This window comes from Amblyomma americanum, chromosome 7, assembly GCF_052857255.1.
Source record: "Amblyomma americanum isolate KBUSLIRL-KWMA chromosome 7, ASM5285725v1, whole genome shotgun sequence".
Lineage (NCBI taxonomy): Eukaryota > Metazoa > Arthropoda > Arachnida > Ixodida > Ixodidae > Amblyomma > Amblyomma americanum.
Genome location: NC_135503.1, coordinates 127,262,221 through 127,289,340, shown reverse-complemented (window position 1 = coordinate 127,289,340; position 27,120 = coordinate 127,262,221). Strand labels below are relative to the sequence as shown.

Sequence of the window (27,120 nt, the reverse complement as noted above, 5' to 3'; positions counted from 1 at the left end):
GAACGGCAGAATGAGGATTTTCGGAATCTTGTTTTTTGAAATGAGTGCATTGAAGCTGTGCCGACTTTCCACAAAAAATGGCGATCGGAAATTCGGGGAGCTGACCTACATGTGGTGCCTATGTATCTGCGGGGTGCGAGACCCATATATGGGGCCTCCAACTGCGGCTCTTAAGTGCGATTGCGCCATCATGCGGCTGTTGCTTTTAAGCGGCGGACTCTGTGACACCCGCTAGAGGTACGCACTGTGCACCCAGTGCACAGCACCACCTATCTTCATTGTGTCTTGTGCTAGCTCCCCTTCATGCCTGTGCCATCGCACTTGTTTAGCAAATTTCGCGTGGAGAAGAGCTGCTGCGGCACAGACTTGTTCCATAGAATTCAAGGGAGCCATGTCTGCTGCCGCACTGGCTCCGGCATGTGCACGGGAGCGCAGGCACGCGGCGCGGAGTCGGTTGTGGTTGCGGGCACGTGCCGCGGTGCCATCCCGGAGGAGGTACTCTGAACCGAAAACACACAGCAAGAGTTCTAGAAACTTTATTCTCTCGAGACAAATGGTTTGATATTTCGAATACCAGACATCTGGATCAAATCAAATATCGAATACGTTACTATTGGACCGAATTCTCGAAATTATCGAATATTCGCACTTGTCTACTGCAAAGGTTTGAGAAAGCTGTTAAGCTTTCCTTTGTCACTGTGTTGTTGTGCTGAAGTGGACATTGATGAGTAATTACTTTGTTGCTTGGGATGAAGTCAGCTCTGGTTCACTTTTTCAGTTCACTGTTGCATCTAGAAATGTAGAGATTCCACCTTTGGGAATCCTCCAAGTATTTTGGACTTAAATCATGCAAAATTGTTATGATCATCAATACATGTGGCCTTGCAGCAACAGAAGCCTGCACGGGAGTCCATCGAGGACTGGGAGATCATGCCTGATGAAATACTCACGGGACCACGGATAGGCTCGGGATCCTTTGGAACCGTGTACCGAGGTCACTGGCATGGTACGTTTAATTTTACCCACCCTCTTCCTCCTCTGTAGACTTGTGACTGGGGCCAGCATTTGATGTCGGTAAATTGCACACACCTGTGATACATGTCGAATGGGATTCTCTGCTCTGCCAACCCAGTGTCAAGCAGCCATGCTTCCAGCAGTTCAAAAGTGTGGTCTTCACTCATACTTGTGCAGCAATCATTGATTGACTGAGAATAATATGTTCCATTGCTCTTTTTTTTATTTTCCCTTTCATGTTAGAGCTGCCTGTTCTAGACATTTACTTTATATTTTGTTTCTTTCAAGAAACAAGTCATTAGGTCAACCCCCCCACTTTACGCTGAGGTTGTTAGCCTTTTAAAATAAAAAAAATTGACAGGGCTGCTGTGAGCACACATAACCAGAATCATGCTTCACCATGCTGGCACTCAGTGGGGCACTGTGTTGCTGATGTACAAGAGCTGAAGGCTTCGCATCGCACTGAGTCATCATCATCTCAGTTTTCACTGTAGCTGTTGACGCTGCCTTCTTCGCCTTCTCACACCTCTCTTTTGTCAACCTCACTGCAGTTTAAAAGAAGTGTACCAGTCTAGAGCTCTCTATTATTTTTGTAAGCCTTTGCCAGTAGTAACAGATGATGCTCAGCCCCACTCACTGTCGTGCAATTTCTTTTTCTGTGGTCTGTCTCTAATGTTTGCGTTGCCAAACTTTGTCGGTGACATTTCCGTGCCTTGCCCTGATCCAGCCGTTCTTCTTTTGCTGGCATCGTTCTCTGTTTCCAGGGCACGTGGCTCTGAAAAAGCTGAACGTGACAAACCCAACGCCAGCTCAGCTGCAGGCCTTCAAGAATGAAGTCTCCGTTCTTAGGTGACAACTCACTTTTCTGATTCCCCGTAATAGTGCACTCACTCAGCAGTACACTGTTGAAACCGTTGGGCATTTTTAATGGATAACGCTACAACAGACACTCGGCGAAGACCTCGGGGGCACAGCGAAATTCTCCCTTTGGTTGACAATGTTGTGATGTCACAACCACATGACTTCAACATAAGCACAACAATAATGACATCACTACGCAAATCCTCATTGGTCTGCAAGGCCGTAGTGTCATTCCAGCACCATTATATAGTGCCTCTGAAGACAGAATTGTGATTGCGCTAAAGCCTGGTCTTGAAAAGAAAATTTTATTAATGTAGTCATAATTATGAAATCTTCAGGGAACATGTATTTTGCGCACTGATTCTTAATATGTCATTTAATTTCGTGTAAAACAATTTCTTGAGCACTTGTGTAATTTTTATGCAAGTATTTTGTGAAGAGCTTTGAAGAGAGTTTGCTGTGGGAAACTTGCTGAAATGTTTCCCATATGATTCTGTTGATAGCAAGGAATGCAATAAGGGTAAAATTATCCTGGCTTTCATAGAATTTGAATTATAGGGTACTGAAGCTGCCACTTCAGAAACAGGAATACCCACTTTTCTTCACATTTCTGAAACGATAACTTCAAAACCTTATAACTTACCGTATTTATATTTACTTGCGTAATGAACCGACTTTTTTTTGCAGAAAAGTTGATATCAGTGTGGTGGGAGGGCTCATTGCGCAGGATAAAAAAAGTTTCAACAGATATTTTTGGAAGGGTTGATATTTCATATCATACCTCCGTCTGTCCTTCCGTCATCAACAAACGCACGCACAGGGTCAGAGGCGTTTGTGCCACTGGTGTTTAGCATTGTTCACTTTGACGGATCCGGCAATTTTGCAGTAGCAAGCGGCACCGGCGCTGCGTGGAGATAACTGGAACATGCTGAACAGCGGCCCTGAAGGTCAGGCATGCATTTTTTACGGTGTTAAAAAAACACACAGGACAGTGACGAGTGCCTTAGCTTTCAGAGCAACGACGTCTTGTCCCCCCCTCCTTCTTGCAGGAACTCTCCTCAAAAGATAAACAAACAAGTGTTGTTATCGGCGGCAGCATCTCGGCCCACTGCCGAGTTTCTATGCTGGGGGCAGCGTAAAAACTGAGGCACCAGCTACAAAAGGCTAAAGGCTGAAAAAAAAAAAAAAAAGTTAATTCTGATGGACAAAAGTGGGGGACGGGTTCATTACGCGTGTAAATACAGTAAGTTTTATGATAGGCAGAAAGACAATTTTAGCCTTATTGCATTCCATGGTGTCAAGAGAACATTTCAGCGAGTTTCCCGCAACAAATTATTTTTCTAAGCTCTTCACAAAATACATGCATAAATATTGCATAAGTGCTCAAGGAATTTTTTTACGTTAAATTAAATGACATAATTAGAACCGGCACACAAAAATACATGTTCCCTGAAGATTTCTTAACTGTGACTTCATTAATAATTTTTTTTTTTTTTTTTTTCAAGACCAGGCTCTCCGCTTGAAAGAAAAATGGTCGAGCCGGAACCTGAACTGCTGGCCTTTCTGTCGTGAGCCAGGTGTGCTGGCCATATGATCACTAAGGAATGGTCATTCAGCGCAATAATTCAGGGGCAAAAGCGAACATCTCATACCACATGGTTAGCAGTCCTATCACATTACACTGTTAAATCTACTTAAGCGTCCCCAGAATTTCTTTCACTCCGGGTGATGTGAGAAAAAGGAACATGGTACTTAAAGTTAAACCTGGATGTAACAAACCTCCATGTAGTGAATTCCTCAATAATGTGGAACCCCGTTTATACGTTTTTCACCGGACCGGGGAAAAAAAACGTAACAGCCGGGAAAACGCAACAGTGAGGAAAGCTCCGAAAATGAATCGAAATGTGCAGTTTCAACTATAGACAATTTATTTCTACAGAGTGCGCTTAGGACTTAAAGAAATCCAGAATGGTGGCTTGCCGTTTTTGCCACGAGCCTGCTTTGCTTTCGGGCCGAAGAGCGCGGCATACCCCTCTATCTCGGCACGCTTCGAGATGATGCTGTTAAGCATCGAGGGTGGGAGACCAAGGTCCTTGGCAATGTCGACTCTCTTCCGCGCTGGCTGCCTGTCGACTGCATTTAATGCGTCTAGCTTTTCCTCAAGGGAAAGCGCCTTACGCTTGCGCGACGCCGTCTAAGCACAAATTCGACGTTCACGAGGCTTAATGCACAATGACGATAGCATGATAGAGGAGGAGTCGACCCGTTCAACAACCATGTGGCAACCGTAAAAGTGAGAGCACTTTTCACGAATGGTCACCTAGTGGCGGCCTCTCGAACTGGCGTACGGCTTCTTGCAGCCAGTTCCATAGCCAAGCCCGGCCAAAACTCGCCAAAAATAAAAATGGCGGTTGCAGCGCATTGCCTACTTCAGCCCAGGCGTGTTCGGGGTGCTAAGTTGCGATGTATCATGCGGGAACATTTTCACAGCTACTATGTAACAACGGGGTTCCTTATACATTGGATCCTATGGAAGCTATGCCGGGACCGGATGAAAACAACGTAGTAGCCGGGAAAACGCAGCAGTGAGGAACGTAACAGCGGGGTTCTACTGTAATATGAAGTTTCTCAATTTTCCAACACTGCCCACATTGAAGCGTGTTGTGTCTATTTGCGAACTCCAGGTAATGAAGGTGTTGCAGCAGTTGACCTTGACACAACAAACTCGCCATGCCGAGTATCTATTAACTAGCGCTGCGTTACTTGCAATTTGGCCGAATCACAAGAAAATTTCATGACAGTAAAACATGAACTGCGTTGAGAGGAACATCAATCGCAACAAGCAAACACAGTTGACATAACGTAGTGTGCTCCAGCGCAGTGGGCGCATCTCGGTGCCAAACGCAGTAGTCTCCACAGCTTTTGCTTTTGTAGCATCACGCTGAGTGGCCCTACAGCGGCTCATGTCCGAAAGCAGCACAAAACAGCAGGACGTAGCAAAGAAGGCATGGGACAAGCAGTGCGTGCCTATCACCGCCGCTCGGGTGGGAGCGGAGTCGGTGAAGAGCATGAGCAACGCAGTGAATGGTAGTTAGTTCGTCCCACCCCCCTTTTGTTTTAACGGGAGTCGAGCACACGGGAACAAGTGGGTGCTTCCAAATCCTCTGCCTTCCCTATCCTCCGCAGCCCATGCGAAGCAGGGAGGGATGGTGGTGGCTTTTGACGCAGTCTGTCTCTCCATCGCAGCATCTCTCTCCATGTTTACGACTCGAGAAACCGGGGTTCACTGTAAATGTTTGTTAGGCCACTTTATTGCATTGATTTTTTTCTTTTGTCTTCTCTTCAGCACAGCCTTTCGAATTTTTATGCGAAAACTGGATGTAACGAAGACCGGTGTGTAACGAAAAATTGTGGACCTTTATCAATTTTGTTATACAGTAGCCGACGGGTAATTCGGACTCCAATAATTCGGGCTGGTACAATATTTCGGACCTCAATGAGGCACCGTCAGTCACCCCACAGAAGCGCATACATATTCGCGACGGATATTTCGGACTTCAAAAGTCCGAAAGTTCGATTTTTCTAACTTATTTCAGTCGCCTGCGGGCCAAAATCGGCCATCTTATCGGCTTTTCACCGGCGCAAAAGGCGTCATTTTGGATTGAGGTGGATTTATGCTGCAATTGGCTTGGGTTGACGCACTTTCGGTACCTCATTGTTGCCAGTTGAGGTCCCTGCGAACTCTGACACTTCGAGGTGGCAGCCGAATTGTCATCGCCGCCAACTTGCTTTTGTCGCCAACGTTGTCGCGGGCAGTTATCGCTTGTCCCATACGTTGAAAATTGTTTGTTGGGGGAAGGAAATTGTGCAGGAGCTATCTCACATCTCGGTGGGAAGGGATAAAGGAGGGACTGAGAGAAGAAAGGAAGAAAGAGGTGCCGTAATGGAGGGCTCCGGAATAATTTCAACCACCTGGAGATCTTTAACATGCACTGACATCGCACAGCACATGGGCACCTTTGCGTTTCGCCTCCATCGAAATGCGGCCACCGCGGTCGGGTTCCAACCCGGGTACTCCGGATCAGTAGCCGAGCGCCCTAACCACTGAGCCACCTTGGTGGGTCTCGTACGTTTGTCATTCGCCGTTTCGTCACTTGGGTTTCTCTGACCGCGTTGGCCGAGTGGCGCTCAGTCCTCACGAAGTTACATCAGTTCGCCGTTTTGTGATTGCGTCCGGCGGTTCCGCCGCTTTGAAAGAAAAGTGCCTTATCTTTGTGTGTGTTTAATGAGCGGTATGGTGCACACTCGGGTTGTGGACAACATGGCCCCGCCAGGTCCGTCGAAGAAGCGTGGGAAGTATTCCAACTAAATGCGGTGACCTTGCTGTCTAGCGTGTACAGTGAAAGCACAACCATGGCGCAAACACAGGCGCAAATCGTCACCAGCAAGAGAATTTTCCGCAAGGTAAAATCAGTGACTTTTTTAAGCATATTTCATCTCAATAAAGTGACCTTTTTGTACTTCACGGATTTTTCAGACAGTTCGATTATTCGGACCATTTTTCGGGTCCGAAAAATCGGTCGGCGACTGTATGCTTAAAGGTGCACTAAAGAGGTACCTGAGCTCGTCTTTTTACCGCGGGAACTCGATCTACAAGTTCCGAGCATTCTTAGAAGCTTCAAATTATTGTCCTGTGCGGCAGATTTCCCTAATTTAAATCGGATTAAACGTCCTGGCTCCCCCCTTTTTTTAAACTCAACGCTGAAGGTAGGAGGAGTTAACCAATGCGTGGGGCGCCTTTCAGCCAGCCCCGTGGTAGCCTTGCTTTCACTTTTTTGGTGTGTTTTAGATTTCTGTGAGTAAATAGTTTCAGTTGCAGGCAACATAGCTGCAAATTAGGCCCATGGAAATAAAAATGCGCGTCAACTCATTGATTTACGTATCACTCCACCAATGGCAGTGCGGCAAGCCGCCACGAGACTGGCTGAAAGGCACTCCACGCGTTGGTTGACTCCTCCTACCTTCAGCGTTGAGTTTTAAAAAATGGCGGGAGCCAGGATGTTTAATCCGATTTAGGTTAGGAAAATCGGCTGCACGGGACAATAATTCGAAGTTTCTAAGAATGCTCGTAACGTGTAGATCGAGTTCCCGTGGTAAAAAGACGAGTTGAGATGCCTCTTTAGTGCACCTTTAACTGCACTCTGAAAGTTTTGCTTGCAGTTCGAAATGGGCTGTCGTGCTTCAGTTGGACAAGGGTGCCCTTCATGTGTGACACTCTCCAGAGAAGTTTTGTAGCAAGAAATGGTTGTAGTAGCATACTCTCTTTTAGCTGGAATGTTGAGGGAAAATTTTGGTGGTGCTTTATTGTTGTTCTTTTGGTGGTTGTCTGGTTGGCGCCATAACCAGTTTGGTTTTGTAAACCTGGTCTCGTCAAAGCTACGAGGTCTTCTAGTGGCAGCACCTTTGAAGACATTGCCACGGAATTAATTTAAATTCTGTCAGTTCTTATTTACAGCCTCGGTTTTGAAAGGTGTTCTTTCACCTTTTATATTGCTGACAAGAAAAACTGAAAATATTAGGCACCGCTTTGGCACCTTGTGTTTTGCATGTACACGGTTACCACTTACTGCTATAGCTACTGCTGCCATCAGGACCTGGCTAGGGAAACTCTGCAGCTTACCATTACCATGCTACGGCACGTGTCAGAACATACCCTATGTCATTGGCACACTGTAATTTGAGCATCGCATACAGGGAGGGCATCAGCAGCTAGACTTTAATGCTCATCACAAAGCAGTGGACGATTTTTTTTATTTATCTTTTTTCGAGCTGTTGGTCTTGGTTTTGTGCAGGAAAACACGGCACGTGAGCATCATCCTGTTTATGGGTTGCGTGTCCAAGCCACAGCTGACCATCGTGACGCAGTGGTGCGAGGGCTCCAGCCTCTACAAACACCTGCACGTGCTTGAGTCCAAGTTCGAGATGCTGCAGGTCATCGACATTGCTCGGCAGACGGCACAGGGCATGGAGTAAGCTCCCCCCTGGCCTTTCCTCCGCATGAACACTTCACAGCAGCTTCTGCAGATTCATATCATTGTCGGTGGAAAGCTCTGTGGCTTTTACTTTCCATATGAGGGATGTGAAGCTGCAGCACAGTATGTGAACACGGGGCTTGCTTGCATGGCTAGGCGGTCTTGTGGTACTAATGGAAAGGGTAGCGGGACGCTTACTAGCAGATAATGCCAGCTGTCCTGCCCTTCAAGCTGGGGATCCTGCATCAAAAGATACTGTCACGGGCCTCAACTGAACCAAGGGAAGCAGTATTCTGCACTGTTGCTCTGTGCGTCAAGGTCTAATTCCCTCAGATGCGAAGCTTTATGCACGTGAAAAAGCTTGCAAGCCTCGTTTTGCCAAATCCATGCAGTTGCATGGCTTTGTGCCTAGAGTAGACAGGTGGTTGCTCTAGAAGTGATGCTTGTTGGGTGGGTTGATGATTCACGATTGTAAAAACAGTGCAGAACGAGACAGGACAAAGAACAAACAGTGGAAAGGAGCAGTCAGGTCAACTGATACACACTGATACAACTCAGCTCTTTGCTGGTTGCCATCGACCTAGAAACAAACGAGGGCTCTTTTCCTGGTGGTGCCACTGATGCCACGCTCACACACTTGTTGCCTTCACGTGCAGTATTCATAGCCTCAGTAATCTCCTAACCTACTTGTCTTTGTCGAGGTTGATAGTTTGACTTTGTTAAGGCAAGGGCACGGATGGTTGAGGATGGCCCTGTTGTCCAGATTGGGTCTTGCATTGACGACAGGGCGGGCTTAGGTGGCCCTGTTCGCTCTCATTAAGCTGTTCCATTAAGCTGCTGTTTATGCATCTGCCTGTCTGTGCAATATACTCATGGCCACAAGAGAGCAGTACGCCTTAAACAACACCCTCATGACAAGTGACAAAACATTGCTCATGGTCAATTTTGTATACTTATTTCTCTTGGCTAGAGCACAGACAGTTTGATGGGTGCTGAAAACACCACTTCAATGCCTGCTCATTTTCCAATTTTCTTTGCGCTCATATGTTCCTACTTTGTCCCATCTTGTTGTGCACTGTTTTACCATCATGCTTGCCCTACATAGCTGCTGTTGCAGTCCACCATTGATGCACCATCTCTTGCATTGCATCTGTACAAAACTTGTGTGGAAATCTGCACGTGGTGTTGGAGATGTGCTGGGTGCACACTGCCACTTGCTGGCTGCTCACGGTACATTGCTACACTACTGGTGATTGTGTGTGGCATCAGCGATGTTTGGGCAGTGCTTAGTGCTCGAGGGTGATGTCACAGCTGGTGCATTCGCATGTTCTGTAGTGGTCATGCTCGATTATTCGGACTTTTTCACGGCACCGCGGCATGGCCCATAGAGCCAATGTATAAGAACGCTTGAAATTTCAGACGCACCGGAACTGACTGCTCAATTTTTTCGGACCTTGTTCGCACTCGCCACCATATACCATATTTACCGCGTATTGAATCCACTTTTCTTCCAGAAAAGTAGACCATCAGTTTGGGGGGAGGGTTCATTACGCAGCAAAAAAGGTTTTGACAAATTTTTTTCGAAGGGTCGATATCTAATATCATACCTCCGTCCGTCCGTCTGTCCGTCCTGTCCGTCTGTCCGTCCGCGCGCGGTCAGATGGGTTTGTGTTCGTGCCGCTGCATCGTTCACTTTGACGGATCCGGCAATTTAGTGGTAGTCCACGGCGCCGGCCATTCCCGTCAAGATAACGCAAACATGCCCAACACCAGCCCTGAAGGTCAGGCGCGCGTCTCTTATGCTAGGTTAAAAAATGCACAGGACGGTGACCAGTGCGTAATGCGAATGACTGTGCCTTGGCGCTCTGCCAAGCTCGCCGAGCGCGCCGCGCTCTCCCCCTCCCCTCCGCCACTTCTCTGGCAGGCGCTCTCCTCAAAGAATAAACAAGTGGTGGTGTTATCGGTGGCGGGCAGCATCTTGGCACACTGCGCTCCCCCCCTTCCCCCTTTCCTTCTGGCAGGAGCTCTCCTGAAAAGATAAACAAGTGATATTATCCGCGGCGGCCGGGAGCATCTTGGCGTGCTGCCAAGGTCTGCTCTACAGACGGCGCGAAAACTGAGGAACCAGCTACAAAAAGCTAAAGGCTGAAAAAAAAAGTAAATTCTGACCGACAAAAGTGGGGCCGGGTTCATTATGCGAATGGGTTCATAACGCGAGTAAATACGGTAATGCGTACAGTGGAACCTCATTAAAGGGACACTGAGGAGAAATTGAAGTTGGCTTGTATCGATAGAATACCAGCTCCTGATCACAAAAACGCCGCTCTTCCTGAAAACAAAGCTCTTGTAATGTAGAAAATAGCAAGAACCAAAATACAGGTATCGCCGCCACAGGCCAATCTCGCAAGTACAAGCGTGATGACTTCCTAGGACAAGAGGCGCCACCATGGAGGAATTTTCCTTACTTCATGGATGTCACGAATCTCTGAGGCTTGCAAAGGAAGGTTGCGCACCGCACCGCTAGCTGCCAGAAATCACAGAGTCTCCGTTTACGTCACGTTTCACGTCACTTTGTTCTGTGTCGTCATAAGAGTTCTCCGTGTCGTCATAAGAGTTCTCGAGTTTGAATCGGAGCGGCGGGAAAAATTTTTCAACTTCGAATCCAAATTTTTTTTAAATAAATGCATCTTTCGCTCCCGGACAAGCATCAACAAAGCCATGAAATGCCGAACTATCAGATATTGCTAACAAAAAAATTTTGATAGGGTTCTCCTCAGTGTCCCTTTAATTCAAACTGCAGGAAAGATCGAAAACTTGATCAAACAAAACTAAATTCAAGCTTAAAGGAAGCTTTTAACTTCAGATGCTGAAATTCAGCGCGAGTCGGTACATTGCGCCCGCATGGTTTTGAATTCGTACTGTTCTTGATTGTAGTCAGAGTTTGCGGGACTCATCTGTGCCAAGTTTTTCGTCCTAGATATGGAAAGAGGTAGCAGCGAAGCGTGTGGGAGGCGTACGGCTGCACGGAAACGGTGAGAGCAGGAGGAAATGGTGGTGCATTTCAAAGCGAGGTCAGCGTACCCGCGGCAAAATGCACCGCAACCCTGACTTTTCTGTCATAAAACCGTAAACAGCTGGCGTTTCGATGACAGGCAAGACGCCACCGTAGAGCGCATATTGCTGGATACAATGCCGATTTCGGCTCTAGTCACTAGGCCTAATGATGAAGGCCGACGCCGACGGAGCACTAGCTTCAGCGGTTTCTCGGTTCTTATTGTTTCGCCATCTTCTCGTTCTCATTCCAGGTCCATCGTATTGCGGGCGCAGCGCAGTTCCCGCAGTCGTGTGTTTGCTTCCCAATTTAGACTTTATCCCAACCCGTGCGTTCATCGGCGACATGCCACGGGCAACACAGCCAGGCCACGCTCATGAAAGCGGTCGCCGTCCTCGTCCGTGCACATGTCGCGGGGCGAAATTTAGTGATGAGGAGCTTTAGAATATGAGCAATACAACTGACGCCTTCCTCCGGCATATTGGTTATAAGTTCATGGTTTTTTCGGTGAAATTTTATTTTCCGGACTACCTGATTTTTCAGTCGTTTTCGCGGTCCCTAGAGAGTCTGGAAAATCGGTCGTCGCCTGTAATGTCAGCCTTGATTGTATCATTGAGATTCTAGTGTATGTATAAAAAGCACACCATGGAAATCTGTTTTACTCAAGTCAAATATTCACATGAGGCCCTTAGTTTCCTGTGTGCCACAAAACCCAATCAAGTCCAATGTTATGCTTAGCCTATTTGCTGTGAACTTCAGGATATAAAGGAGCAAATGCTGTGTGATGGTCTTGCTCGTTATAAGTGAGCTGCACTGTGCTGCTTTTACTCCCACGGGCGTTACTGTTTGTGCAGGCAGCTTCAATAGGTAAGGGAGCATGTTCACAATCAGCCAATGGTTACTTCATAATTTACGTGGCTAACACATACTTTTTTCTTTCTTGTAAATAGTTTTCCTCCGGACGGATAATGCCCAAGAGACACTTTCAACTTCATTGCAGAAATAGCAGCAAAATTCGTTCTTATGTGCAGATTGACTGTTCACTCTCGTATATAGACTACCTGTATGGGTGTCCATTTTTTGCATATTGGTTGCTTGTTTTCTGACATCGGTTATACCTCTGTTCTCTTTCAGCTACCTACATGCCAAGAACATCATTCATAGGGACCTTAAATCAAACAGTATCCTTTTCATTTTTTACACAGCAAACTGTGTGACAAGAGTTGTGGTTTGTGAGGGCTAACGTGCAGCCCCTTTTCTGGTACATTGTGAGGCACACAGGGCTCTTGGCAGGGCTTAGGAACCGTAGCCATAATCGTAATGTAATATTGGCCTAAGAGGAAGTGTGTGAACTGCTCTGGGTGCTAAACACTTTCGTGTGTAGTGATCTTAAACGTAACAAACCAAAGAAGCAAAAGAATGCCGCACATAAAGTCACACAAATGGCTCAGAGATCAGCAGTGGAGCTTTGTGAAGGTTGAACACATGTAACCATCCAGCAGGATTGCAAGAAATGCACAGAAGCATATGGAATTTAACTCAATATGGCACTAGTGCGGAACATCACTCCTTTGGCAGGATATGGTATTGGATGGTCGACGTTTGGCCATTCGTTGGCAGCCTTGACTGTGGTGTGCTCAGACATATTCTTGCATGATGACCTGACTGTGAAGATTGGAGACTTCGGCCTGGCCACCGTGAAGGCCAGGTGGAGCGGCTCTCAGCCATTCAGCCAACCGACGGGGTCCATCCTTTGGATGGTGAGCAGCGGCTTTTTCTCTCCTTTATTCCTTCTTTTTTTCCTTTCTCATATTGGTGACCAAAGGGGTTCATCATCACTGCCTGCAGTACTGCTGGAGAAATTCATTGGTTGGCCCTCAGTTTTCTCTCGAAGTAGCTGGTTGTTGTTGTTATTTTCTCAAAAAATAAGTATGAAACAGCACAGGGATGGGACGCAATAAGAACGGGCACAAGCAGAGCGCCTCTTTGGTGTCCGTTCTTACCCTTGCCTGCGCTACTTCGTACTTACTTTTTGCCATGCACCAACGGGCCTGAAGGACCTAGTCCTTGTTTTTGACTGCGGATGACCACAGCAATGGCGGGACTGGATTTCAGTTGAAATTTACTGACAGCTGTGCAGTTGAATTCCATTACAACGAAATTCATGGGACCCACGGAAAACTTTGTGGACGTGAAACAACGTTTATTTACAAAAATATGTCAGCTTTTGACGTTTCATCATTTCAAAATTAGCACTGTGGTGAAATTTTCATTGTACCCCAGAAGTATCAAACAATGGAGGCATTCACATAATGAATGCATCCGCTGCACTGGCTACCAAATGCATAATTTTTTCCCCATGTGTATTGTAAAAGTGCCTGTTTTCTTCCTGTGAGAGTTCGTGCTGATACCGCACCACCTGGAGGCATTTCGGCATTGAGGAGTCGTGCGAGCTCACGTCACATGCACATCGAAATAATGCTTTAGACACCGAGCACCTAGCAACACTGAGCAAATGGCGGCGCAAAACCTGCAACATGCCGACTGCTGGCACATTGGCCGACAGCACCACTTGCTTGATGTCGCTAGGCCTAACATGCTGCGCACTGAAGCCGCAGCAAAAGTTCTTCGGAGCTAGCCACCGCTTATCCTGAAAAGTTGTTACCTGTTAAAGCTGACTCAGTAACTTTCACATTGAAGTGAAGATGCGACTGATTTCCATCACACATTCAACGGCAAAGCAAGCGAAAAAGCAGTCCAGCCAAAAGCCAGCTTGCGCCAACTGCCACGGGCCGCATACATGGAGTCCGAGCTGTGCAGTTGGGTGCTGGACCACATCGTTATGCACACATGTCTGCACAATAATTCTGATTCTGCTGGCCGCTTAACCCTATGCAGCCTCAAACCACTCTAGTACAATAAACTTAAATCCCCCACCTGATTCCACTGGGAATGCCAGCAAAGTTCTCAAACTGTAAAATGACTTCGGTGGCCATTTTTGGTGAAACTGTGAAACAACGGAAGATATTGAAATTTGTGGGCATATAATTGGACACGCAAAAGTGGGGGAAAAAAAAACTGCTCATGAGAACTTCATTGAAGCTGCATTGCACTCTGAAAATTGTTTGTTGGTGGGAAGGGGGAGGGAATAATTGCATTGCTTTAAGGGCGATCCACATGGAGCGAACTTGCGCTGCGCATTTGGAGCTTCGCGGCAGAACGCCGACGCACCGCCACCGTGCAGCACCACAAGCGGGGGAAAACGGGCGGCTGCCGCCAGACCGCAGCCGCCAAGATTTCAGCATTACTGGAAACGGCGTGATTCTATATGCTTATTAAAATGCTGAAAAGAACAGCTTTGCATTTAAAATTAAGCTAGTATCGATCCCATGACGACAAAGAGAACGAATTATTCTTTGTGACCCCTTTCTGAACCAAAATAGTTAACCTCTTTGAACCTCCCGCACTTCCTGACGTCACCCGACGCGTAGTGGCTAAGCCTAGCAGCCTTAAAAATCCAGAAGCATTCTGAAACTCTGGCTCATTTCTTCGCTAAAATTTTGTGGTGCGGGCATCTTCAGACCAAGTGGAAGCTCCATGTGACTTTTGTTTGCCATGAACGTGAGGCACAGTGTAGCGGCAACGGCGAGTTCATGGTGAAGCGAGCAGCCGCTTTGGCAGGCGCGGGCCATGTTGTAGAAGCGGGCAGAAGCCAGACGCAGTCGCGGCCTGATTGGTCCGCACTGATAGCCCACGTTGGCCGCTTCCGGCCAGCGGCTGACCACCGGGCGGTCATATCTAGCCCGGCTTGATCGGCGGTGAACGGCCGGCGGCGGCCGGACACCAGTTTTCCGCGAGAAAAATGCTCCATGTGGCTCCCCCTTTATGTGGTTTGCTGACAGGGAATCCCAAAAAAACTTTGTTGTGGCGTAAATTCAGCTGTAGCGGTGTGCGCCTGTAGTCCTACCCATGTGCCATTGTGCTGTTCCGTCATCACCCAGCAGCTCACATTAGCATCTTGCTATAGTTAGTTACTTTGTTTTATGTATTTTTTGCAACACTAACTTTGGGACACTCATTGAACAGCCTTGAGCACTCCTAGCTAGGAGACTCATTTTTCTGGTTGCATGGTGGCTGGTTCAACAGCTCTTATATGTGCTTAAATAATAATGTCCTCTTTTTGCCCTACTGCCCCAGCGATCTTGTTACGAGATCATGCATGGTACATGTGCTTGGATTACAATGAATGTTCAAGTTGAGAGAGCTCTTCATTTTTCTGCCCTGAGCCTCCCTGAATGCCCCTTACTTTCTTGGTGTACTTTGCAGGCCCCGGAGGTGATCCGCATGAAGGACCCAAACCCGTACTCGTTCCAGTCGGATGTGTACGCCTTTGGCATTGTTCTCTACGAGCTCATCACGGGACAACTCCCCTATGCGCACATCAACAACAAAGATCAGGTGCGGTGCAGTCACCGCGCCCCGCTCTCCTGTCCAGAGTCGCAGGGCCTAGGAAAAGTGTTCTTACGTGTCCCTGCATACTGAACGGAACATTTGGTGGAAAGTGTGGCTCTTCTACTCATACACCTGGCATACTCTCCCGGATGCTCTGAAAGTCCCTTGAGTCAGATTTCTTTTTGCATGCTTGCAGCAAAGAAAAAAGAAGCCAGGGGTGTGCGAATACAGTAGAACCCCTCTATAACGAGGTCACTTGGACTAGCAAAAATCTTTACTATATCAGTTGTTGGTGATGGCATGGCTCTGAGTATGCTTTCTGGCTACTTACTAAATACAAAGTGTTGGATTCTAAAAGAAACACTCGGAAATACCGTCCATCCTGCTCTTATCGACCCTTTATGTGATTTATTTTCAGTTATCACACTTTATGCTGTCATGTTTTTTATTTCATTTCCATCTCGTGGAAGTACTGCATTTGCACGAATACAACATGGCTACGAATGTAATGCCAGTTTGACTCCATGTAAAAAACCAAAGCTTTGCGTTAACTTGGTGTCGCCTTCCGCAGCCTTAGCGTCATTTAAGAGGCAATAGTTAAGAAACGTGCATGACATAGTCAAGCATGACAAAACTGCCCACGCAGTTCCGCCATTGCCGTGCTGTGAACGTTTGCCCTTTTCTTCCCTCCTCTACTCATCACTGTACTTTAGCTAGCTTTCCTTTCTCAGCAAACCGCGCCGCTATCTTTCTACATCTAAAGCCAGCTTTACTTTTTTTTTTTCTTGTGCACCGTGTGCTTCACCTCACGGCTCCAAGGCCTCCGAAAAACCTTCTCCTCATGCTCTGGAACTTAGTGGTGAAGCTGTGTCAAAAAACGCCATTTTATCATCTTCGATATACTGTATATACTCGCCTAATGAACCCACTTTTTCCCCAGAAAAGTTGACATCAGTTTTGGGGGAGGGTTCATTATGCGGGGAAAAAGAAGTTTCAACAGACTTTTTTTTTTGGAAGGGTCGATATTTTTATCATACCTCCGTCCTTCCGTCATCAACAAACGCACGCGGTCAGACAGACGGTTGGTTTGTGCTGCTGGTGTTTAGCATCGTTCAGTGACCCATCCCACCGCAATTTTGTGGTCAATTTTGTGGTAGCCGGTGGCTGAACACCAGCCCTGAAGGTCAGGCACCCAAGGTTGAAAAGACTCTAGGCCGGAAAAAAAAAAAGCAAATTCTGGTTCTTTACATGGGCTCATTGGCCTTGGAGTGCCATGATGTCATCTTTCTGCAGGAAGTAGGTTGTTGCGGCCTGACGCTCTTTATTATTGCGGTTTCTTTAAAAAAAACCTTTGCTATAAACAAAAAAAATTAGTCATCTATGGAAGGCGAAATGGGACCACAGTTTCACTTTACTATATCCGAGTTTACTATAGCGGGGTTCTACTGTATTCAAAATTTCGAATACGATTCGAATATTTTTGATATTCAGGTCATATTCGTATTCGAGAAATTGATATTATATATAAAATGCCGTACAAGTGGATGTCCTAGGTTGCACACTGTGAATGACCCCATCGTGTGTCTCAACAGAAAACTGTTGGCTAATGAAAATGTTGTCCAGGTGAGTCAGGGAACCAGCTAGACTAATACTTATGTCACAAAGGCATTTTGGAGCCCTGAAACAAATACAAATCTATTGACTCAGGCCGACTTGAATGCTGGTATATGGCTAATCTCGACAACCGTCGAGCAAGTTCCTCAAAAAACGGGGTCTTGCACAAAACAGTGTGTGCAGAACCCTGTGGAGGCTTGGAAGGAAATATAACATTAGGAGTAGCACAGTCACCAGCAGATCAGTGAACTCGTACTTACCTTGCTGCAAGAAAGAGTAGCGTTGTGTTCCTGGATACTGTGTTCTCCTGGCTGCTAAGTGTGTTTCATGAGGTGCTCCTGCCTTAGCTCCCATCATAAGAAACCCATGCAATGCAAACACGGCTGTTACACCACGATTGTGTCTCACGCAAGTGCTCTACGCTGGCGCTTTGACAACCTGCTTTTATTGCACAGAGAACAGTGGTGGTGTTCGGCCGAAAAAATGGCACTCCACTCTCCATCGATGCTTGACCGCCACCGTGTTTGGTGGCTTATAACTTTTAACAAGTTTTAACTTCGTCATGGCAGCACTCTTGCCACGTGTGCTCAAGTAAATAAGCAACAAATGAGCGTGAAACTCTGAGATGGTGATTTTCAGGATTGTGTGCGGGATGATAGAAGGCACAGAGGCTGCATGGCACCTGGGCTGACTAAGTACCTTCTCATGTGGCTTTTTCTGTGCCAAAACTTACTAAAAACCAACTAGCCCAACTTAGCACTTTTTTTGGAGATGGTCAAATACTACCGTATTTACGCACATAATTTGCGCACTTTTTATCCAGGAATTAGGGCTCCAAGAAGGGGGTGGTGCGCAAATTAAGCGGGGATTTCGCGAGCGCGACTTAAACCAACTCCACAAAGGTCACAATGTGCAACATAGGTATAGTGTATGTTGCTGCGTATATGTCAGCACCCGAACCCGCACCCCACGCTGGCCACCCCCCGAAAAAAGTTCACTCCAAATGAAAGGCCGCGCACCAACCCTCCCTCCTTTGCGGGATGGCATGAAGGAGCATGCACGAAGCTCAATAAGACGCTAAAACGGAGCCATCGCTTGCGGCCCAGCGAATTGTTCGGTAGTTCCGGATTTCGTAAGTTTGCTTTCGTAACTTCGTGCTGGAAAGCAACCGCAAATCAATAAATCAATTATCACACCACAAAAATGTACACCCGGCCACTTCTTTAACAGTACCGTGCGAGCGTCGACCAAACTGCTTGTCATCGCCTTATCACGGCACGGAGCGGCGAAGCCAGCGAGAATAGCCACGTGCGTGCATGTTTGCCGACACGATTGTCCTGTATGGGCAAACTTGTGCTGGTGTACCTCTTTATTGCACAAACAACCTACTCTAACTAGTCGGAGTCGCTGCTGGAAAGACTGGACTCTGAGCCATCACTGACAACATCACGGCCGTTCTCACCGCCATCACTGGCGTTTCAAATAGCGTCATCCTAATTTCCGTCGAGCGCATTTGACAGGCCAGTTTTCTTAAAGCTGTATTGCATGATGTTGGGAGAAACCGTATCCCACGCTGCTAAGATCCACTCTCAGACTCTTTATCCTTCTTTATCCTTCCAGTAGGAGTAAGGGAATGTTCTCCGCTGGCCATCCTTTCCACATACAACTTGTGCACATTGTCTTTAAAGGGCTTGTTAAGGGAAACGTGCAAGGGCTGCAGGACTGATGTTAGGCCGCCTGGGATGACAGCCAGGATTGTTTTCATCACCCGTAACTTCTGCTTCACACTGTCGACGAGATGACCCCTGAAGCTATCAAGAACCAACATTGATGGCAGCCGCAGCAGAGCGCCTGGGCGTTTTCCCCACACAGTGTCCAGCCAGTCAAGCATTAATGCTTCGTTGCCCCACCCTTTATTGTGGACACGGATGTGAATGCGTCCCTGCACCTTCACATTCGGCAGCGTTTTGCACTTAAAAATGACGAAGGGTGGTAGTTTTCACCCATCTGCAGTCACCGCCAGCACCACTGTGCACCTTTGTTTTTCGCAGCCAGTTGTTCTCACCGCCACAGATCGGACCCCTTTCTCGCTCACTGTAGTATTGGGTGGCATGTCAAATATCAGCGGCGTCTAGTCTGCGACATGATGAAGTTGTCGGTCTTACACTGCGCAAGCACGAAACGGTGAAACAACAGCACTTTCTCTTCATAGCCCGGGGGCAAACGCTGGCAGAGGGACGTCCTTCGTCTCGGAGACAGATTATGCCGTTTCATGAAGCATGTCGCCCACCCTCTGCTTGCCTTGAATGTTGCTGCAGGGACTCCTTTTCCAAGTGCAATTTTTCTTGCCTGGAACTGGAGCATCTCGCACGACACGGTGATACCGGAGGCCCGATGTTCTCTAACATACTGTACGAGTTCCTCTTCAACAGCAGGGAATTTGCCTTCCTTAGGTCCCCTAAATGCTCTTCACAGGTTTGCATTTTCCAGCTGAGACTTCTGCTTTCGCCAGTAACGAATATGGCTCTGATTCACTTTGTACTGCTCGGCGGCAGCGCGGTTCCTTTTTTCCTCCGCAGACTGTATTACAAGAAGTTTGAAACTTGCCGTACAGTTGTGATAGCCCATCGCAAGACACGACTGAACAACCAAACACAAGCCGTCAGAGCCACCAACAAGAAAAGCGTATCCGGCAGTCGAGTCACATACACCAGCCAAACAAACAGCGGTGTCGGCTCTTCTACCAGCTGCCGATCCTCCCCGTTAAGCGCTGCCGGCCGTTCCGAGTGGCGATGCCGCTGGTGCCGCCGCGATTGTAACAGCGGCCCTCAATGCCACCATGGCCCCCGATGCCACCGGCATAGTGTGCAAGGACACACCCAGTGCACAAAAGATTCAAAAAGCCTTGCGAACAAACACACGGAATAGCCGAATGCTACTGGGTAGAGCCGTAGGGTAGAGCTCACGTGCATGATGGTGGTCTAGTGCAGCACGATGCGTAAAATATGAGAGTAAAACAAAATTTTTTTTAAAAAAACGGGTGATAAGTTAAGGGTGCGCAAATTAAGCGCATAAATACGGTATATTAGTGACACGTTTGGCATGGAATGACACAGGGGTGGCATGTTGTTGTCTAAAGGTTACTCTAGAAGAAGTGCGACTCTATTGCTGAGGTGCAGGAATGTCTGAGTGTGTCCCTCAAGGAAACAGTTCATGCTTCAAGTGCGTGCCTGGCTCTGTGTGTGCAGATCCTGTTCATGGTGGGCCATGGCCTGCTGCGTCCCGACCTGAGCATAGCGCGCAAGGACACACCCAAGGCACTCATCCGGTTCACTGAGGACTGCATCAAGTTCAACCGAGAAGAACGCCCGCTTTTCCGACAGGTAGGGCACACACATTATCGCGTGCAGTGTTCCATCAGTGTTGACAGCCCGTGCACCCTGAACTGTGTTTTGGGATGATTCATCTCATTTTTCGTTCATTTGGTTCTCTTCTTGTTGGTTGTAGCTTCGAGGCAGCATAAGCCCTTGTGGGCGACGTCTCGCTTACTTGCATGAACATGCCACCATTTTAGAAGGCACGCTTATGGTGATCAAAAATGGCTTACCCAGCTGATGACAGTAACTTTAACGACGCCTCAAGACAAAGCGCTGGTTGTGGAATGCCGTCCGAAACACTGCATTCATGACAACACGTAGCCTGCTAAGCCCGCGCATATCAGTTTCACTGTGCCGCAAGCCCTGTGATGGGCTTCAACAACCCAAACACTGCTGCAAACCGCAAAGGCGCGAGAACGATAAACCACTCTGTTAGGTGCCCCAGCGTGCACGCTGCACTGTGTGCAATGCGATTGTGCGGGCTGGCTTCGAGCCCAACGGTTGCGTCGTACATTTTAATGTGAGAGCATTACTTGGCTCGTTGTGCGAAAACCCCGCCGTCGCCAGAAAGCCATGGCAGTAACGCGGCCCACGAATGACGTCATCACCCCTCCTGTAGCAATGGGTCATCACTGGGCAGGGGTGGATCGAGAAAGGCAATTTGAATTTCATGGTGAATGGAAGCAGTGGCAACACAATGCCCTCTCAGCTGGATAACAAAGCAGACTGCACTCAAGATGGGCCGCCGCGGTGGCTCAGTGGTTATGGCTGGTTGAGTGGTGCATGTGCACAATGGCATGTCGGCTCCGCAAGATACGCTGGGAAATGTAATGCCCACTCATATTCATGTAAGTGTGGCTTATGGAGTCTTATCATCCGAAGTTGAGTCGCTCACATATACATCAGGTGAGACAGCAAAGCATGGCCAGAGGCTGCAGTTCACTGCCGACAAAGTACAGTAATCCGTCGCTATAACGAAGTCAGCGGGATGGCGTAAAAATTCGTTATAAGCGGTAATTCGATATAAACAACCACCCAAGAAAATCTAAAGCAGTCGAGCTTTATTTGCGCTGCAACTGCGAGGAAGTCAAAAATACAATGTATACAGTGAAGCACAATTTTATTCAGGTGCAAAAAAGGCAGTGAGCTTTGGCTGTTTGAAGTTCTTACCGGGCGCATGCAACCCCTGCTCTAATCTGACCAAGCATTGCACGAGGCCGCGGTCGCCGCGCCCATGCATTCAACCTTCGGGGTATTTCGAATCACGAAGGCAGTGGCCCATTTTATGGGGGTATTTCGAACGCAGTGGCCGCTTTCATGGGGGGGTCACGGAAATGCCGTGGCTCGAGTCTGAGGTTGTGTTTGTTGTGCTCAAAAAACGATTAGCTGCTCATTGTAGGTACTCAGCGCGATCGTAAAAACTGAACGATTTTGCAATAGGGGCTTCGCATGATTACTGGGCAGTTTTTTTTTCCCGGTGTGTACAGCTGTGAAGTTTGCAATTGAGTTTTTCGGTGCACCGTTGTCGACAACACTGTGCTAATTCTACGGTTCGAATGCCAGTGTTTGCGCAGCGTCACGTCTACACCGTTGACAGATATCTAGGAACAAAATCCAATGACCCTACCACGCATTTAGACCGTTTGTCTAGTCGGACGGCACGAATCAAGCATGACCGGCTGGAGAAGATCGCCGGGGAAGCGCCGTGGTTGCGTTGACCCGCCATGTTGACGGCCTGACTCGCCGCTGACGACGCTCGGATTTTTCGTATTTTCCGCAAGTTATCAATCTATTTGCACCGTCAAAAGTGCAACGAAGCTAGGGGCAGTGTTTTATTGCGATGCAGGCCGATTATGACGAGCGGCAAGCAGATTTCTAGACTGGCTTCGCCAAAGTCGTCTTCCCGATTTGTTAACGTAGCTCCTCACGTCGAACAAGGCAAAGGGCGTGCGACCAGGCAGCAGCTCGACAACACCGTTGTTAACAATTGCAAGTGCGACCTGCGGGTCGCCTCCTCGTTTGAAGCGAAAACTCTCGGGAATGACGTTTTCGCGCGTTTTCAAGAGTTTCGTCTGCTTTGGCCGATATGAAACGATGTTGCCGATGTGGTTTAGCGACGACTACGACAGCCAGGCAGCAACTAAGTTCGTTGCCGAAAGCTCACCTCGGTCGCTACTCACAAGCGTGAATGGGCTCATAATCGGAGCGAAACTTCTTTGCTTTTTGGCACGTTTCAGCACCAGAAATGTTCTTTAGAGCGGTAAAATTTTGCTCACCGAGCACACCGCATGGAATGCTACGTCGCAAGTCTGCCCGCGGTCTTTTGGCCACTTTTCGGCATCCAAGAGACCGCGGTTTTCAGGCATTGCAAAGCGTCATGAAAATTTCATTTTCGTTTGGATTCTATCACGGGGGACACCAGCGACCGGTTCGGGCACGCTTCCGTTTGCATCCGCTGTAAACAGCTGGGGGCACTTGCGTACTCGTTACTAGGCAGGTCATCGGTCGTAGGTTTGGTACTTTTGTGGCCTGTTCTGTGCCTGCCTGAGACTAATTCGTCGGCTGTATTAATTTGACACTGCATGCGCAAAAGGGTCGTCGCCGCGGCGTCGATGCCTCCGCTCGCCACTTCGCTCTAAGCGGGTCAAGCTCTTCATGCGCTTCGAGTAATGCGACCTAAAATGCATGCGTTTGGGTCAGGACCGGAAGAAATTTCGAATAAAACGATATTTCGAGTAAAGCGATTTCGTTATAACAAGGGATTACTGTACGTGACTATCACTATGCCGTGAAATACGCGAAATGAGCTGCTGCAGCGAAACGATGTTCACCCCCAAAGCCCCCCACAACAACTCGGCAACAAGTGTAAATGCTCTCGCATTTGCATATCATAAGAATTGTGTCCCCGTAATTCTCTTCTCTTGTCCTCTGCGGCCTAACATGCGCAGTTTCTAGTTGAGGAAAACTGAGAACGATCCAAGTGGTTGCATCGAAACATCCACAGCAGTGCATGCGAACTGCAACTTTCACCCCCTCCGCTATCCTCCACAAGCCGGGAGAAGAGGATCACTGCCAGTCTGGTTCACAACTGGCTGTCTGCTAAATCACGGCTAGACACAGTGACATGCCGCCCCACATGGTGCTGCACTTCGTTTTCCAATCCGCAACTGCACAGCGAAGGCAGCTCTCGATGGCCATCAGTGCATTGATTTTATGCAGGGCCTAGCATTACCATGCACAGGCTCTTGCCACATGCTGGCAGTCTATTCAGTGAGGAAAGAGCAAATTAACTTGCGTGACAAGTGCAAGATAATGTCTTCTAGGAATGTTGTGATGTTTTGCCGCAATGTAAATGAACAAGACATTCGTAATTTCTGGGCTTTAGGAGGTTCAAGTAGTGAAAGTTCAGTACAAATCAAATTGAATAGCAAATACTATTTGAAAGCTATTCGTTGCTTCGAAAACAGTTGATCCTCGATATAACGCAGTAGTACTTATCGGAAAAAAGCTATGTTATATCACAAACTTCGTTGTATCGAGGTTTTTGTTTTTCAGGGGTGCAAACAAAATCGTGCATTTCTAAAACTTTCCCGTTTTGCTTTACTTCGCCCACATACGTTCGTGAAGATGTTATAAGCTATTTTAGCAGAAACACAAAGCAAAACGAGCAGCCAGAGTAGTTTTGTAAAGCTTCGGTGCCTCGAAAATCGCAAATCAAATTATTGGTTTAGTCAGTGTTTTCTGCAGAGCCGAGCCACTCCCCATGGCGCTGCGCATTTGCAGTAGAACCTCGTTGATAAGTTTTTTAAGGCGAAAGCCTTTAATGGCTCATACTGTCGTCCGTCCATTCGCAGAGGGTGTCGCATGCTTAACTCGGGAACTAAAAAAGATAGCAGAAAAAGAATGGTTGTTTCAGATAGAGGAGGAAAAAATGAACCTAGAAGCCAAGTTTGATGACTGTAGAGTAATTAATTAATTATAGTCAACAATGTCGAAATAGAGCGGACGTCGATATAGCCATGGGAACGGTGTGACATCACATCCGCCGGAAGTAGTCACGGTATAGTGAAAATTGTCACAGAATTGTCGGAAAAACGTCATATTTGTGTCAAATTAGATGGGAAAATGTGTAATTAAGTGTAATTAACACTTAAGATCCCCGAAAGATGTATAATTTGGGTATCGATATAGCCACGGGAATGGTATGACATGGGACAAGAAGTGGGACTTTCTGGAAACCTGGCATTGATTGACAGGTGCTGCGGGGTGTGTGATTGCGTGTTGGAGAAAGAAGGAAAAAGGCAAAGACCGTCTATGGCCACGCGTCGTGCTATGCTAAAAACGTCAGCAGTCGCCCTTGGGCAGACGGTGTGTCAAGGTGCGCCCCCTCGCCACGCTGTGTCAGCAGTGGAACTTTCTGGAAGCGGCTTTCGCCTCTCAACACTTTAGTTGCCAAAGTGTCTCGTAAATTTTTTTAATTGCGGGGGAAAATATATTATCCAGGAAAACGTGCGATTTCAAACCGCCTGGTTCTGAGAAATGTTACTGTTGAATGAGGTAAAAAGACATTTATTGACAATTTCACTTTATAAAAATGTCTTCTTGGCACAAGAGCTTGGCACAAGAGCTGAAATTTCTCAGCACAAGAGCTGAACAGATCGTGCTCCAGTGCTCGCTGAATTCAGTCCGCGTTCGCGCTGTCTTTAGTGCGGAATGAAATTCGTAACGCATCCAGTCCGCCGACGGCAGTGACGAAAGTAACCAAAATCTCTTCCTTGTCATTTTCAGATGCTTCACCCCTTTACACCTGAGTACACAAAGGCACCGCGGCGGCTGATTGTCACAGTGTCGCTGCTTTTTAGGCTCAGTTTCCCACACCCGGCCCATTCGTATATAGTACAGTCAAACCCACTTACAACAATGCTGAAGTGCCACGGAAACATCATTGTTATAACTAATAATTGGTATAACTGGGTTACACCAAAAAAAAAAAAGAAAGAAAACATGAAAACTTAAGAGCATTTTACCGTAATGAGGGCAAAATAGCTTGCACTTCTCACTTCTTTGCTGAAACAAACCTGTAATCAGTGAGTTTCGACTTCTTCGCGGCAGTCTTGCTGACGTCGTTCTGGAGGGCATTCAAATGCTGGAAATATCCGAGTGAAAGGTTTTTTTGCAAAAATGAAGTCCAGCAGGGACTCGGATCATTCTTAAGGCCTCCTGATGAGACACAACTTGCACTGGTTCCAGTTCATCTTCGTCATCGCTGCTGTCATCGTCTTCCACGCTGGTGACTGCTGCAATGATTGCCTCGTCAGTCAATTCTTCATTTGTCGTGACTGCATCGTCGGCGTGCAAGAATTTCTTCGAGCCCCTCCACATCGCCATCATCACCGCGCACTGTAGACCAAAGTTCTGTAATCGCTCCATCGGCAAAAGCTTCACGACACTCCGCATCACTGATATCCCCGGCAAAGCTTGCTTTTCGGAAGCAAGTCATGACGATGGAGGAGCTGACTTCTGCCCATGCCCCAAAAATAAATCAGGAGCGAAATCTTAGTCTGGCACGGGTCCACATTTACGCACAGCAATGTCCAGGTTAAGAGCAGGCCTGCTCAACACACGTCGGCGATACAATGCCTTGCAACACGCAATCACGCCTGCATCCATGGGCTGCAAGCCTGCAGTCGTGTTCAGCAAGAGGAAAAAATTTTTACGTGCGACAGCTTCTGGGCAGTCTGGAGAGCAGTACAGTTATCAAGGGCCAACGCCACCTTCCTGCCTTCGTGCTGCATCCACTGATCGAACTCGCATAGCCACTCGCGGAAAAGTTCACGCGTCATCCACGCTTTCTTGTTACGACAGTAGTGAACCGGAGTCCTCGCAGCACCACGGAAACAGCGGGTATTCCTAGATTTTCCAATTACAAAGGTGGGGCACTTGTCGCTGCCGTCCATATTCGCACAGAGGAAAACGGTCACCCGCAATTTGCTCTGCTTGCCGCCCTTACAGGATTGCCTTCGAGTGCATGCGTCTTCGACGTAAGCATTTGGAAGAATAGCCCGGTCTCGTCACCATTGTACAAGTCCTGGTCCGTGTATGCTTCACGGATGTACGGTAGTGTTTCTTCCAACCACTTCCATCTAGTGTCGACATCAAGCGACCCTGCCTCGCCCACGACTGCCTTGTAGACAATTCTGTGCCCCTCCTTGAACCGCTGAATCCAGCCACCACCAGGCTGGAAATCGGTGTTTTGAAGGAGATACGCAAAGTGCTTCGCCTTCTCTGCTAGAATTGGGCCACTAATCGGCAAGTTTGTAGCACGTGCGCTAAGGAACCACTGCACAGTGCCTCCTCACCGTCTTTGTAGGCACCATGCCGAAGGAAGGAAGGAAAACGTTTATTGAGCTCTAGAAAGTAGGTGAGCAATTTGGCGGAGTCAGGTGTGTCGTCCGTCTTCTTAGCAATGGTCGTCTGCCCCTAGTCCAGGGCTCCGCTGGATGCCGCTGCCAGCTGTGCTCGCCGGATCAGCCCAAGTTGGACGTCCTGACGGTCACTGGGGAGCATTCCTTCCCATTGCTCTGCACTCGGGTTTGGTATTTTTGGTGCCACCTCTATTTTCTGGCAGGCCCACGTTATGTGATAGAGCGTGGGTGTTTCATGACACCATGCGCATTTGTCTGTGTATTGTGTGGGTTGTATTTTGTTGAGTGCATTT

At 47.7% G+C, this 27,120-nt stretch overlaps 1 protein-coding gene across 10 annotated transcripts in view; it reads left to right on the top strand.

Moving 5' to 3' along the window:
• Raf (serine/threonine kinase raf oncogene) overlaps positions 1 to 27,120 on the top strand; it is an 82,385-nt gene that overhangs the window by 43,250 nt on the left and 12,015 nt on the right. For all 10 annotated transcript variants that reach the window (XM_077632960.1, XM_077632959.1, XM_077632955.1 and 7 more), the window contains 7 exons: positions 889 to 1,006; positions 1,779 to 1,863; positions 7,728 to 7,904; positions 12,094 to 12,140; positions 12,601 to 12,719; positions 15,286 to 15,417; positions 20,274 to 20,408. In XM_077632960.1, coding sequence (XP_077489086.1) covers positions 889 to 1,006; positions 1,779 to 1,863; positions 7,728 to 7,904; positions 12,094 to 12,140; positions 12,601 to 12,719; positions 15,286 to 15,417; positions 20,274 to 20,408 — 813 coding nt within the window. The remainder of the gene's footprint in view (positions 1 to 888; positions 1,007 to 1,778; positions 1,864 to 7,727; positions 7,905 to 12,093; positions 12,141 to 12,600; positions 12,720 to 15,285; positions 15,418 to 20,273; positions 20,409 to 27,120) is intronic.